The following is a 10812-nucleotide window of genomic DNA, read 5'->3' as shown; positions in this document are numbered from 1 at the left end:
CGGGTCGGATTCGAGTCGGATCCTCTCGGTTCCGGGTGGGTATGGATATTAAAAAAAAATCCAAAAATTACCGGTTACCCATTACACACGGATCGGATCCGGATATATAGATCCAAAGTAACCAAACCTGCTTGTTTTTGATCTGAATATCCAAAGTTATATGATTTGAAAATGAGTTGTGTATAATTAATCAAATCTATTGTGCATAAAGTCTAAACTCACAAGTAACTAAAATGAGTTGAAAATGAAAAGATGAGTTGAAAATGAAGAACATGAGTAAACATGAATATAAAGCCGAGTTTAAGAGCTGAAAAACAAACAACATTCCATTTCCGATAATATAAATTGAGAACAACAACATTCAGAGAAAAATTGTGTTCAACAATGACATAAAAAAAACAAAGAAACACAGAGAACTAATGTCTCAGACTCAGACCGAACCTAGAAAAAACAAAAGCCTTCACCATCCAAACTTCAGCAGAAAGAACTTCACCATCCAAACTTGACCAGAAAAAACTTCACCACACTCCGAAAATATCCTTCAACAAGGGAAGAGAAACTTATATAAGCAATTATCAACTTCAAAATTCAAACCAGAAAGTGAGAAACTATCTTAAGTTGAGTATACCTTGAAACCGAAGACACAGGGACCACACAGTGCACACTTTCTTAGTCTTCTTGCAAGCTCAGATTATCATACTCTGACATAAATAAATGTAGTTAGTAAACAGATAAAAAAAAATAAACATATAAGATTAGGGAAGAGAAACTACCTTTCTTAAGCTTGTCTTCATATTCAAAGTCACTGAGAATCTATTCCATTGTCACCAGCCTTGCATCACCACATCGAATGTCTGCCTTTAGCCATTGCTCTGAGCACATCAATACTTCGACCATGTAATGAGTGAGACAGCTCCTGTATGAATCAATGATACGACCAGAAGTGCTAAAAGCACTCTCAGAAGCAACTGACGAGACTTGCATTGCAAGTACATCTTTTGCAATTTCTGCAAGAACCGGGAACTTTGGCATTGAACTTCCACCAAGACAAAACATCATACTCAACTCCAAGCATGGTTCTCGGATTGACAACACTCCCCCTTAGATAAGTATCCAACTCACCCTTAGATTCTCGATCTTCGATTTCTCCAACCAACTCCTCATACATGAAATCCATCCTTTCATACCCGATCTCATTGTTGATCAAATTGATTCTTTCGAAAGAGGCTTCTTGGCTACCAAAAGATGCAGCTGGAGTGGTTTGAGACGCTTGAAATGCTTCACCTCTGTCAAACCTTGCACTGTACTCCTTAAACATGAAGCGCAAAACATCAACCAGAGACTGATACATCTCCTTAGCATCTGAACTCTCTTTCCCATAGAGCTTCTCAAAACACATTTTTGCAAACTGCATATTTTTCCTAGGATCAAATACCGTTGCTACAATCAACATCTTATTGATGTTCTTCATACCAGCCCAATACTTATCAAACTTCTGAAGCATATCATCAGCCTTTGACTTCAATTTCGAGACAACAAGTATCAAAGGCATGTCCACCATCAGTGCATCCAGTGGCGGAGCCACGTTGGAGGCATGGGGGTCAACTGACCCACATGAAATCAACAAATAAAAGTTTGTATGCCTCTATCCAATATTGTTATTGTGGTAAATTGGTCAAGATCCTTTCTTTTGACCTTTGAGCCAGAATAGTAGAACATGAAATAAGGCACATTAGATCATCTATGTTCTACGTTGCTTAATAGAGTGCTGATCTGGCCATCTCTCCTCCTACCATGGACTCTATTCCCCTATGGGCTCATGTAAGAGGTGTTCCTTTTGATCTCTATACCAGAGAAGGGCTCAGCCTTGTGGCTGGTTTGATAGGACACCAGTAGAAGCAAATGAATTTACTATTCGTATGATCAGCTTGGACGTAGCCCATCTTAAAGTGCGTGCATACTGCACAAAGCCTCTCCCTCCACTGGTTGAGCTGCTCAGGGATGATGGCTCAATTATACCAATATCGGTAACTTATCCTTGGGTTCCTCCTTCTTGCACTTGCTGCAAGCAACTCTGTCATTTAGAAGCAAGATGCCCTCATGCTAAATGGGCACATGCTAAATGGGCACTCGCTTCACTCCTTGCCTTGCCTTGGATTTTTGGGGGTGACTTTAATGAAATCATCCACCACGCAGAGAATTCATCTCCAGCCTTCGATGGCATTTATCCTCCCGTGATCGAATTTAGACAATGCTTGGATGATCTTTAAATCCGGGATCTTCGATACCATGGTCCCATCTTTACATGGTCTAACAAGCGGCCTTTGGCCCCCACTGCTAAGAAGCTGGACAAAATCCTCTCAAATGAATCTTGGATTCTTTCTTTTCCGGCAAGTCTAGCTCACTTTCTTGCAACAGACTTCTTTGATCATTCTCCAGGGCTTGTGAACTTAAACTGTGCCTTGCCTATTGCTGGCTCGAAGCCGTTTAAGTTCTTCAACTATCTAACGAGTCATCCAGGCTTACTGCACTCGGTCATCTCTGGATGGGAATCTTCTGACCCAGCTGGCTGGTCTTTATCTCGCCTCAGCAAAATGCAGAAGGTGCTAAAACAAACCTTGAGAAGTCTCAACAAAGATAATTTCTCATGGATACAAAAACGAGTTGGTGAAACTATGGAACATCTGAAGGTCCTTCAAGTTATCTCCTTCTCAAACCCCACTGAAGCGACTTCTTTTGAAGAAAAGTTGTGTAAAGAGAAACTGAATATGCTGAAAAGGTTGAGGATGTGTATTTCCATCAGAAATCTCGAATCCAGTGGCTTAATCTGGGCAATCAAAACACAAGCTACTTCTTCAAAGTCTCAGTCACTAGGAGTTTTTACAATGCAATCCATGCTCTCACTGACCTCAACGACATCACTATAACTTCCCCTAAAGCTGTATGTTTCTTAGCAGTGCATCACTTCAGGCTTATTCTTAGTCCTCCGCTCTCCCTGATTGTGCCTGGTCTCCTAGAATCTGTCCAAGCTTTATCTCCATTCAGTTGTTCTGACCTTGAAAGATCGTCTCTTTATGTCCTGCCAACAACAGATGAAATTATGAGAACGCTATTCAAGCTAAATCCTAATAAAAGCCCATTACCAGATGGTTTTACTTCAAGATTCTACAGCTGTTCATGGACAGTAATTGGGAATGAGGTTACTACGACCATTCTGAATTTTTTTAAAGAAACCTCTATGCCAACAGCTACAAATTCGGCTATTCTCACCCTCATTCCTAAATTCCCAGGAGCAACTATAATCAAGGATTATAGGCCAATATCATGTTGCAATACACTATATAAAGGGATAGCCAAAATGCTAGTGAGTCGTCTAAAACCGATTATCCCAGCAATCATTTTACCTAACCAGTCAGCTTTCATCAAGGGCAGATTACTTATGGAGAATTGCCTACTATCATCCGAAATAATCAGTGGAGACCAAAAAAACATAGGGCCAAAGAGACTTATCTTGAAGGTGGATATTGCCAAGGCATTTGATTCCATAAAGTGGGATTTCATAATAGCTTGCTTGAACTCTTTGAACATGCCTCACTCTTTCGTTGCACAAATAAAGGAGTGTCTCACTTCCACCGCATACTCAGTGGGCATTTATGGATCCCTCCATGGTTTCTTTCGAGGTACTCGTGGCATCCGTCAGGGTGATCCGCTCAGTCCATATATCTTTGGTCTGGCAATGAACGTTCTATCTCACAAACTCAACAAGTCAGCAGAAGGAGGATTTTTGGATACCATACAAGATGCATAACCTCAAAACTTACGCATTTGTGCTTTGCGGATGATATCCTTATCTTCACCAACGAATCATTGCCATCAATTCAAGGGATCCTGACGGTTCTCTCAGAGTTCCAAGCGATCTCAGGCCTTGCAATAAGCGTGGAAAATCTTGTTTCTTCTCAGCTGGTCTCAATATTGATGAAACTTCTGTCCTTATCACCTCCTCACGTATTGCTCAAGGTTTCCTCCCCATAAGATATTTGGGTCTCCCTCTAAACACAAAGAAACTTTTCCTACTCAATTGTGAGCCTCTCCTGCAAAATATTAAGTCAAAAATTAATATCTGGACGGCAAAATATCTTTCATTTGCTGGAAGGTTACAGATGATCAGCTCAGTTATCTCAGGGGTAATTAACTTTTGGTGTGCCTCTTTTGTTCTGCCGGTGGAATGTATTAACCAAATAAACTCATTATGCGCTGCATACCTTTGGAAGGGATCACTGGATGGTAGATACAATGCTAGAGTAGCCTGAGACTCTGTTACTAGTCCTAAATCAGAAGGTGGGTTAGGCCTCAAAAATATTTGAGTCTGGAACAGAACATGTCTCCTCCAGCTCCTTTGGACGCTTTTCTTCAAACCAGAGTCAATATGGATAGCATGGATCCAAAACAACGTAATAAAAGACTCATCCTTCTGGGATTTAAAAGAGGATCAATCTCACACTTGGATCTTTAAGCAAAAGCTTCTCAATGATTAAGAGGATCATACCTGGTAATGGAAGTTCCAGTCGGTTTTGGACAACCCCGTGGTCCCCTTTTGGCACTCTGACCAGCTTCATATGACCCCAAGGTCCGAGACAATTAGGTATTCCGCTCTCGGCCACTCTAGCCTCTCTATGGAATGGCCATTCTTGGAGGTTATCACCAGCCAGATCATTGTAAATGGAAGCTCTCCATATCCACTTGACTGCTCTGGTTCTCTCCAACGAGCCGGATGGAATGCATCTGGTCCTCACGTGCCTGTAAACAAAATTTTTGTCTCAAGTCAGATTTACAATCTACTCCGAGAAATAAAGCCATTTGTTCCAGGAGTAGTATCGTCTAATTGAAGCGTGGAATCCCGAAACACAGAATGCAAACTTAGCTTTTTTACTCTAAATAGATGTTGAACTGATTACCTGGGATATTGAAACGGATCCGATGTGTCTTCTCTGTAACTCATTCCATGAGTCGCGTGATCATATCTTCTTCGGATGCCCCTTCTCTTCTCTGATTTGGGGACCACTAGCTTTAAAGCTTCGTCTCAACAGCACTCTTGATTGCTCTGACACTCAAAACATCTTGATTTCTCTCACAGGAGATAGGCATCGCTGGTATCTTAGTATCCTAGCATAGTAGCATGACAGGCCACGATTTATGAACTGTGGCGTGAAAGAAATCACAGACTCCACCGCCATCGATTCTCCTCTCCAGAGACAATCACTGCAACTGTTGACCTCACAGTCAGGAATATGATCCAATCTTTCAGACAAGAAAACCCACTGGAATCATCAGCTTGCATAACTGTAGTTCTCTCTCTAAACACTCTTCCTCGCTCGATCAACAAGAACGAAGAACACTAAACGTCTTTAATTCTGAATTTGAGCTTCTTTCATAAATCACATTACAACCTAATCTTTTAATGGGTTTAGGTTTCGTTTTCATGGGTTTTAGTTACTACCGTGATTGTGCCTCTTTCTAGAGTCACAATCATACTGTACTCTTGCTATTTTTAATTATTCATGCACCAAAGTTTAATAAAAAAAAATTCTATACTATTAGAAGAGAAAGATTTTACAAAAATCTATTTATGCAAAGTTGCTAGACCCCTTCGTTAATAATGTGTTTTATTTAATATTTTCTTTAATCAAAATATATACAGTACTCCTATTTATAAGGAACATTACGTTGGTAAAAAAAAAGGAACATTACGTTAATTATGTTAATTTTTGTTATTAATCAATTTAAAAGAAACAAACAACCAACCAATAATTAATCTGATATTAAATGGCATCTCACGAAACTAAGCAATTTTTATTATAATATATGTATTTATGAATTACATGATTTCTTAGAGTTTAACGAAAGAAGCACTATCATGATGCACATCTATATTATTAAAACTGAAGTACACATTGGAGTTGTTTGGAAACTTGAATAGTAGACTAATGGAAAAGTGTTTGTAAACACGGATAATTAATGTCATTTTCGTAATTTGATTAACATAAGCTATTAACCAAAATTGAAATCAAACAATTTACAACGGTTACCAGTTTCCTTACCCCGATTATCGGCTACCCAAGTGGATATTAATTAATCAAACAATTAAAGAAACATAATATTATTTTATATCTGAAAATATCTTAAAAATATATTGAGTTTGGAAAATGTATGTTAGACGTAATTGCCTGGATTCTCGGTGAAATCTTCGCAATAAAGCTGGCCCTTCTTTTCAAAATTAAACTTCTTTCCCACGTCTAAAATTTCTCCCAGCTAAATATCTCCAAGCCCTCTTAAGATCGCTTCCCCAATCACCTTAAAAGCCGTCGAATGCCAGAATAATTAGTTACCTAAATCAGCGCAACAATTATAACAAAAAAGATATTACAATAGAAATATATTTTAAAAAGATTTTATATCCCATAAAAAATTAAAAGTTAAGAATATACTCACAATATCTCCGCACGCAATAACTCTATATAACCTAGATTATTCACCTCCCTATATATACAAACGATTAGTACGTACCTAACATCCATTAACAACTCCAAGAAAACATGACTGGCGCAAGAAATATGGTTTTGATCGACGATCTCAAACCTTTCAAAGACGAATGGCGAGTCCGTGTCAAACTTCTTCATTCGTGGAAACCATCGAAAACGAATTTCGGCGGGGAGACTCTTGAGTTAATCCTTGCAGACGAGACAGTAAGAGCTTAAGTTTTATAATTTATAGATATGTGTGATGTCAACTATGCTGAATCTAATACTGCTTTTTTACAGGGTCAAAAAATTCATGCATCTTGCAGAAGATCACTGATGTATCGTGTTCAACGAGATCTACCTGTAGGAGAATGGAGAGTGGTTGAAAATTTTAAGATAAGCGGTACTGGAGGTCAATACAGACCAACAAAACTTCAATACAAAATGACCATCCTTGGAGACACAACCATAATCCGTACTGATTATCGTAATGATAATCACTTCCTTTCGCCGGCGAGATACGAGGAAATTGGAACTGAAAACCTGAAAACGTATTTTCTAATTGGTATGTACACAAAACGAGACTTACTTTACTGTCTATTTATTTGATTTGCGTTTTAGATTAAAGTGAATTTGTTATGTTATTGAAACAGATATTCTTGGACAAGTGGTCAAACTTGGAAGAATCATGACGGTTGAAGTTAAGGGCGAGGAGAGGAAGAGAGTTCTGTTTCGTTTGCGTGATACAAGGTATTGTTCGGCTCGACCCTGAATTATATATCACTATAACTTTGGACTGTATTTATTTGTCTCCTAAACCTTTTTCTGTTTGTTGTAATTATTTAAAAACAGTGGTAATGAAGTAGCATGTTGCTTATGGGGACAATACGCTGAGCAAATTGAATCCCATATTTCAGAATCCAAAGATGATACTATTATATGCTTGATCCGCTTTGCCAAAATCAGTGAATTTAGAGGTATATACTCGATTATAAAAGTTAAAATTAAAATGGTGTATGTTTGTATCTATTAAAAAATCGTGTTTATACATTGTGATAATTACATAGGTGAGTTGCAAATCACCAACGCGTATGATGCTTCACTTTTGATGCTCAACCCAACAATGGAGGAAGCTATTGATTTTAAACAGAAGTAAGTTGCTTTAGTTTGATCTAATCGAAGTTGTAATGATTTTAAACCGAAGTAAATTATTTTGCTTTAATCTGAAACAAGTTCTTTTCTATTTTTACACAAATAAACGTGACTATATTTATTTCCAGGATGATGCAAGTTGATCTTCCCTTAGCTCTTTTGGGTAACAGTGATGAAAAAAAGATTATAAAGCAAGTAAAGGTTGCTTGGAATGAGGTTGACATTAAGTGTATTTCTGAGATTTTGATTTCAGATGAGGTAACAGAACACACCCTTATTTCTTTACAACTTTAGTCTATCCTATTTTTATTTGTTAACAATAATTTATCGTCTAATCATCAAGGTCGGGTCTGGTAAAATCATTTGTACAATCGAAGCTATCAACACAGATTGGGGTTGGTACTATTTTGGATGTAAGAGACACAACCGACGTGTGACCAAGGTTGGTAGGAAAGGCGGTCAGAAGATGGTCCAATCTGACAAGCCACAATTCTATTGTGAAGTGTGTCATTCAAACACATTGGTTGTCGAACCCAAGTATGTGTGATGTTGCTTGACTGTTATTTAAATTTTCATCGATTGTAATGAAAACATAGCAAATTTAAATCGTATTTATTTACTTTGGTTTTACATTTTCTAAACCTGCAGGTATAAGCTTCATGTGTTTGTGAAAGATGACACTGGTGAATCTGAGTTAATGTTGCTTGATACTGTGGCGACAACTATTATTGGTAATAAAGCGGAGGAACTTTGGGATGGCTCATATGCTATGAAGTAATTATAGTGATGTCCTAAGATAAATATTTTTCTATCATTGTTTCAAAATTTTCTATTAACAAGCCTTATTATCTCACAGATTGAAGACCCAGAGATTCTACCTATTCCTATCAAAAATTTGGTTGGAAAATCGTTTTGTTTTGGTCTTTCCATCACAAGTGATAATGTATCCAACGGATCAACTACTTTTAAGGTAGCTGAGGTCTGGTCTGGGGATCATATTCATAGAATCGAATCACTCTCAGAACCAGTATCTCTAATTGGGTCCAGTTCATCTACTCTATCTACCAGTGAGGTAAGAAGTTTGTTATTTTATAACCTGACTAATATATGATTGAGATTGTTTGGACCTAAAAATTTTTTGTACACTTAGGTTCTGTGCATTGATCATAACAAAGAGAGTTCATCTGAAGATGTTACAACACCTTTCTCTAAGCGTAAGGAAGGAGATGCTGAGCTTAATGACATGAATTCTACATCTAAGAAGTTATGTGCTAAGAACATCAAAATGGAGAAGACAAAGGAAGATTAGTTATGCGAGGGAGATGGCCTTACATATGCTGAATTTGAAGTTTTTGTTTTTTTTTTGTTGTTTTTGGAATTTCCCGTTTGTTTTTGCATTGGGTTTTGTTTTTAGTACTTTCATTTAAATCCTATTTTTAATCAATAAACTTGGCTTTTGAAAATAATCATGTCAAAAGTTAACCTACAGCTATTGTGATGTACAAATAGTCTGCATAAGAACCTAGCCAGCAACTTAACATGTAACACTCGCACTATAACCTATTTTATACTACAATAGTTTAATATCTCAGATCGTTTCGAAAATACCTATTTATGCTGCTTGGAAAGCCAATATCGCCGATGTAATCGCCATCCCTTCAGCTCTATCTTGCAACTCGCATTTCAATGCTCATCTAAATTTTCCTAATCAAAACCAAACAATAAAGTTAAATGTTCAGATATAATTAAGAAAATAAATCATTGTTTACAAAGAACAAACAAATCCTAAGAAAATCGAGATTCTCATCAAAGATATTCTGTTACCATAAGTTAAATAAAAGTAATTAACTAACAACTATATTTATGCTAATAATGCCGTAGATAATATCTTCTAAATCTTCATCAAACGTCATTTCAATGACCAATAGTTCAGAGTAGCAGTCTTGTGTTTTTCTGTATTACCAACTATGAAAAGAAAAACAGAGGTTCCCAAAAAACTCTCTCACAACGCGAATGAGAGAACCGGTCATCAACACGAAATTCGTCACTTCAAACACTCTGTTAGTCAAGAACGTCAATCCCTGTCAGCAAATAAGGCCATACAACAAATGAATGTTCAATCATATGTTGCTGTCCCTTCTGTTTTTAAAAGGATTTTTGCTTGTCTTGGTCAACAACCTATTTCTAAAAACACTAATGTGCAAGAAGGTCTCACTACCAGCACACCAAAAAACCCAGTACAGAAACGCAGATGTGTTCTAGGTACCCATTTCTTTCAAAATTATTGAAATTGATCTTTAAAATATATTTATAATACATGAGCAATCTTCATTGAATTTAACTGGTTCATATCATTCTCTTTATTGAAGGTGTGGATTTGGTGTCAAACCTGTTTCAAATTACTCCTCAACAGAGAAGCTGTGTGTCAGTTTTATCATGTAATTCAATATATGTTTCACTAGAAGATCTGTTAAGCTATATTTGAGAACACAACATTATATCAAAATATTATATGTAATGTTTTCTTTATTGTGTAGCTCAAGATTTGAGGTCAACAGAAATAAACCCAGTTCACTTTCCAAACCAGTGTCTACAGCGGAAGAACAAAAGACGAATTCTCGATGACATTACCAATATATATCAAACACCTATTAGTAATAATAGCAATGCCCGAGATCATCTATGTACAAGCACACCAAAAACACCAAGTACCAAACGTAGATGTGTTCTCGGTAATGTTTTAGAAAACTACATAATCATTTTTCTACATGAATTTTGGCAATAAGCCATGCCCATATAGATAATAAATAAACTTATAACATAATGGTTGCAGGTGTGTCTTCAGCGTCAAACCTAACTAAAAATACTCCTGAACCGAGAAGTTTTTTGACTGCTTTCGCATGTAAGAAGATATATGTATTCATTTTATCTATTGGGATGTTATTTGTAGTCAAACAACTCATGTTTTATTGATTTTCTAGCCCAAGATTTGAGGTCAACAGAGAAAGAAAACACCCATGTCCCAAACCAGAGGAAGCAGCAAAAAAGCAAAACATCAGTTGGAAATGACATTACTAATGTAGATGAGACTTTCACATATCATACTGTTGAAACCTCTGAAAATACGTCAGATCAAATTGGG

General features: G+C 37.1%; 2 protein-coding genes and 1 long non-coding RNA gene across 3 annotated transcripts; 2 read left to right on the top strand and 1 right to left on the bottom strand.

Annotated features, from left to right (window-relative positions):
- Nucleotides 1–313: 313 nt before the first annotated feature.
- LOC106388642 lies at nt 314–4533 on the bottom strand. The gene is made up of 5 exons (XR_007319221.1): nt 4263–4533; nt 3822–4091; nt 774–3745; nt 629–701; nt 314–539 (listed from the first exon to the last, which is right to left on the bottom strand). It is a non-coding gene; the product is annotated as an uncharacterized LOC106388642 (long non-coding RNA).
- Nucleotides 4534–6593: 2060 nt separating this feature from the next.
- On the top strand, nt 6594–7674 carry LOC125582304 (replication protein A 70 kDa DNA-binding subunit A-like). Its single transcript, XM_048748925.1, has 5 exons — nt 6594–6743; nt 6819–7083; nt 7172–7268; nt 7371–7495; nt 7586–7674. Exons 1-5 carry the CDS (start codon nt 6594–6596, stop codon nt 7672–7674), a joined length of 726 nt encoding a protein of 241 aa, XP_048604882.1.
- Nucleotides 7675–8439: 765 nt separating this feature from the next.
- On the top strand, nt 8440–8986 carry LOC125582303. The gene is made up of 3 exons (XM_048748924.1): nt 8440–8444; nt 8511–8742; nt 8821–8986. Exons 1-3 carry the CDS (start codon nt 8440–8442, stop codon nt 8977–8979), a joined length of 396 nt encoding a protein of 131 aa, XP_048604881.1. The 3' UTR covers nt 8980–8986.
- Nucleotides 8987–10812: the final 1826 nt, after the last annotated feature.

Source organism: Brassica napus, chromosome C2 (assembly GCF_020379485.1).
Source record: "Brassica napus cultivar Da-Ae chromosome C2, Da-Ae, whole genome shotgun sequence".
Classification (NCBI taxonomy): domain Eukaryota; kingdom Viridiplantae; phylum Streptophyta; class Magnoliopsida; order Brassicales; family Brassicaceae; genus Brassica; species Brassica napus.
This window is presented reverse-complemented; position numbering and strand designations above follow the sequence as displayed.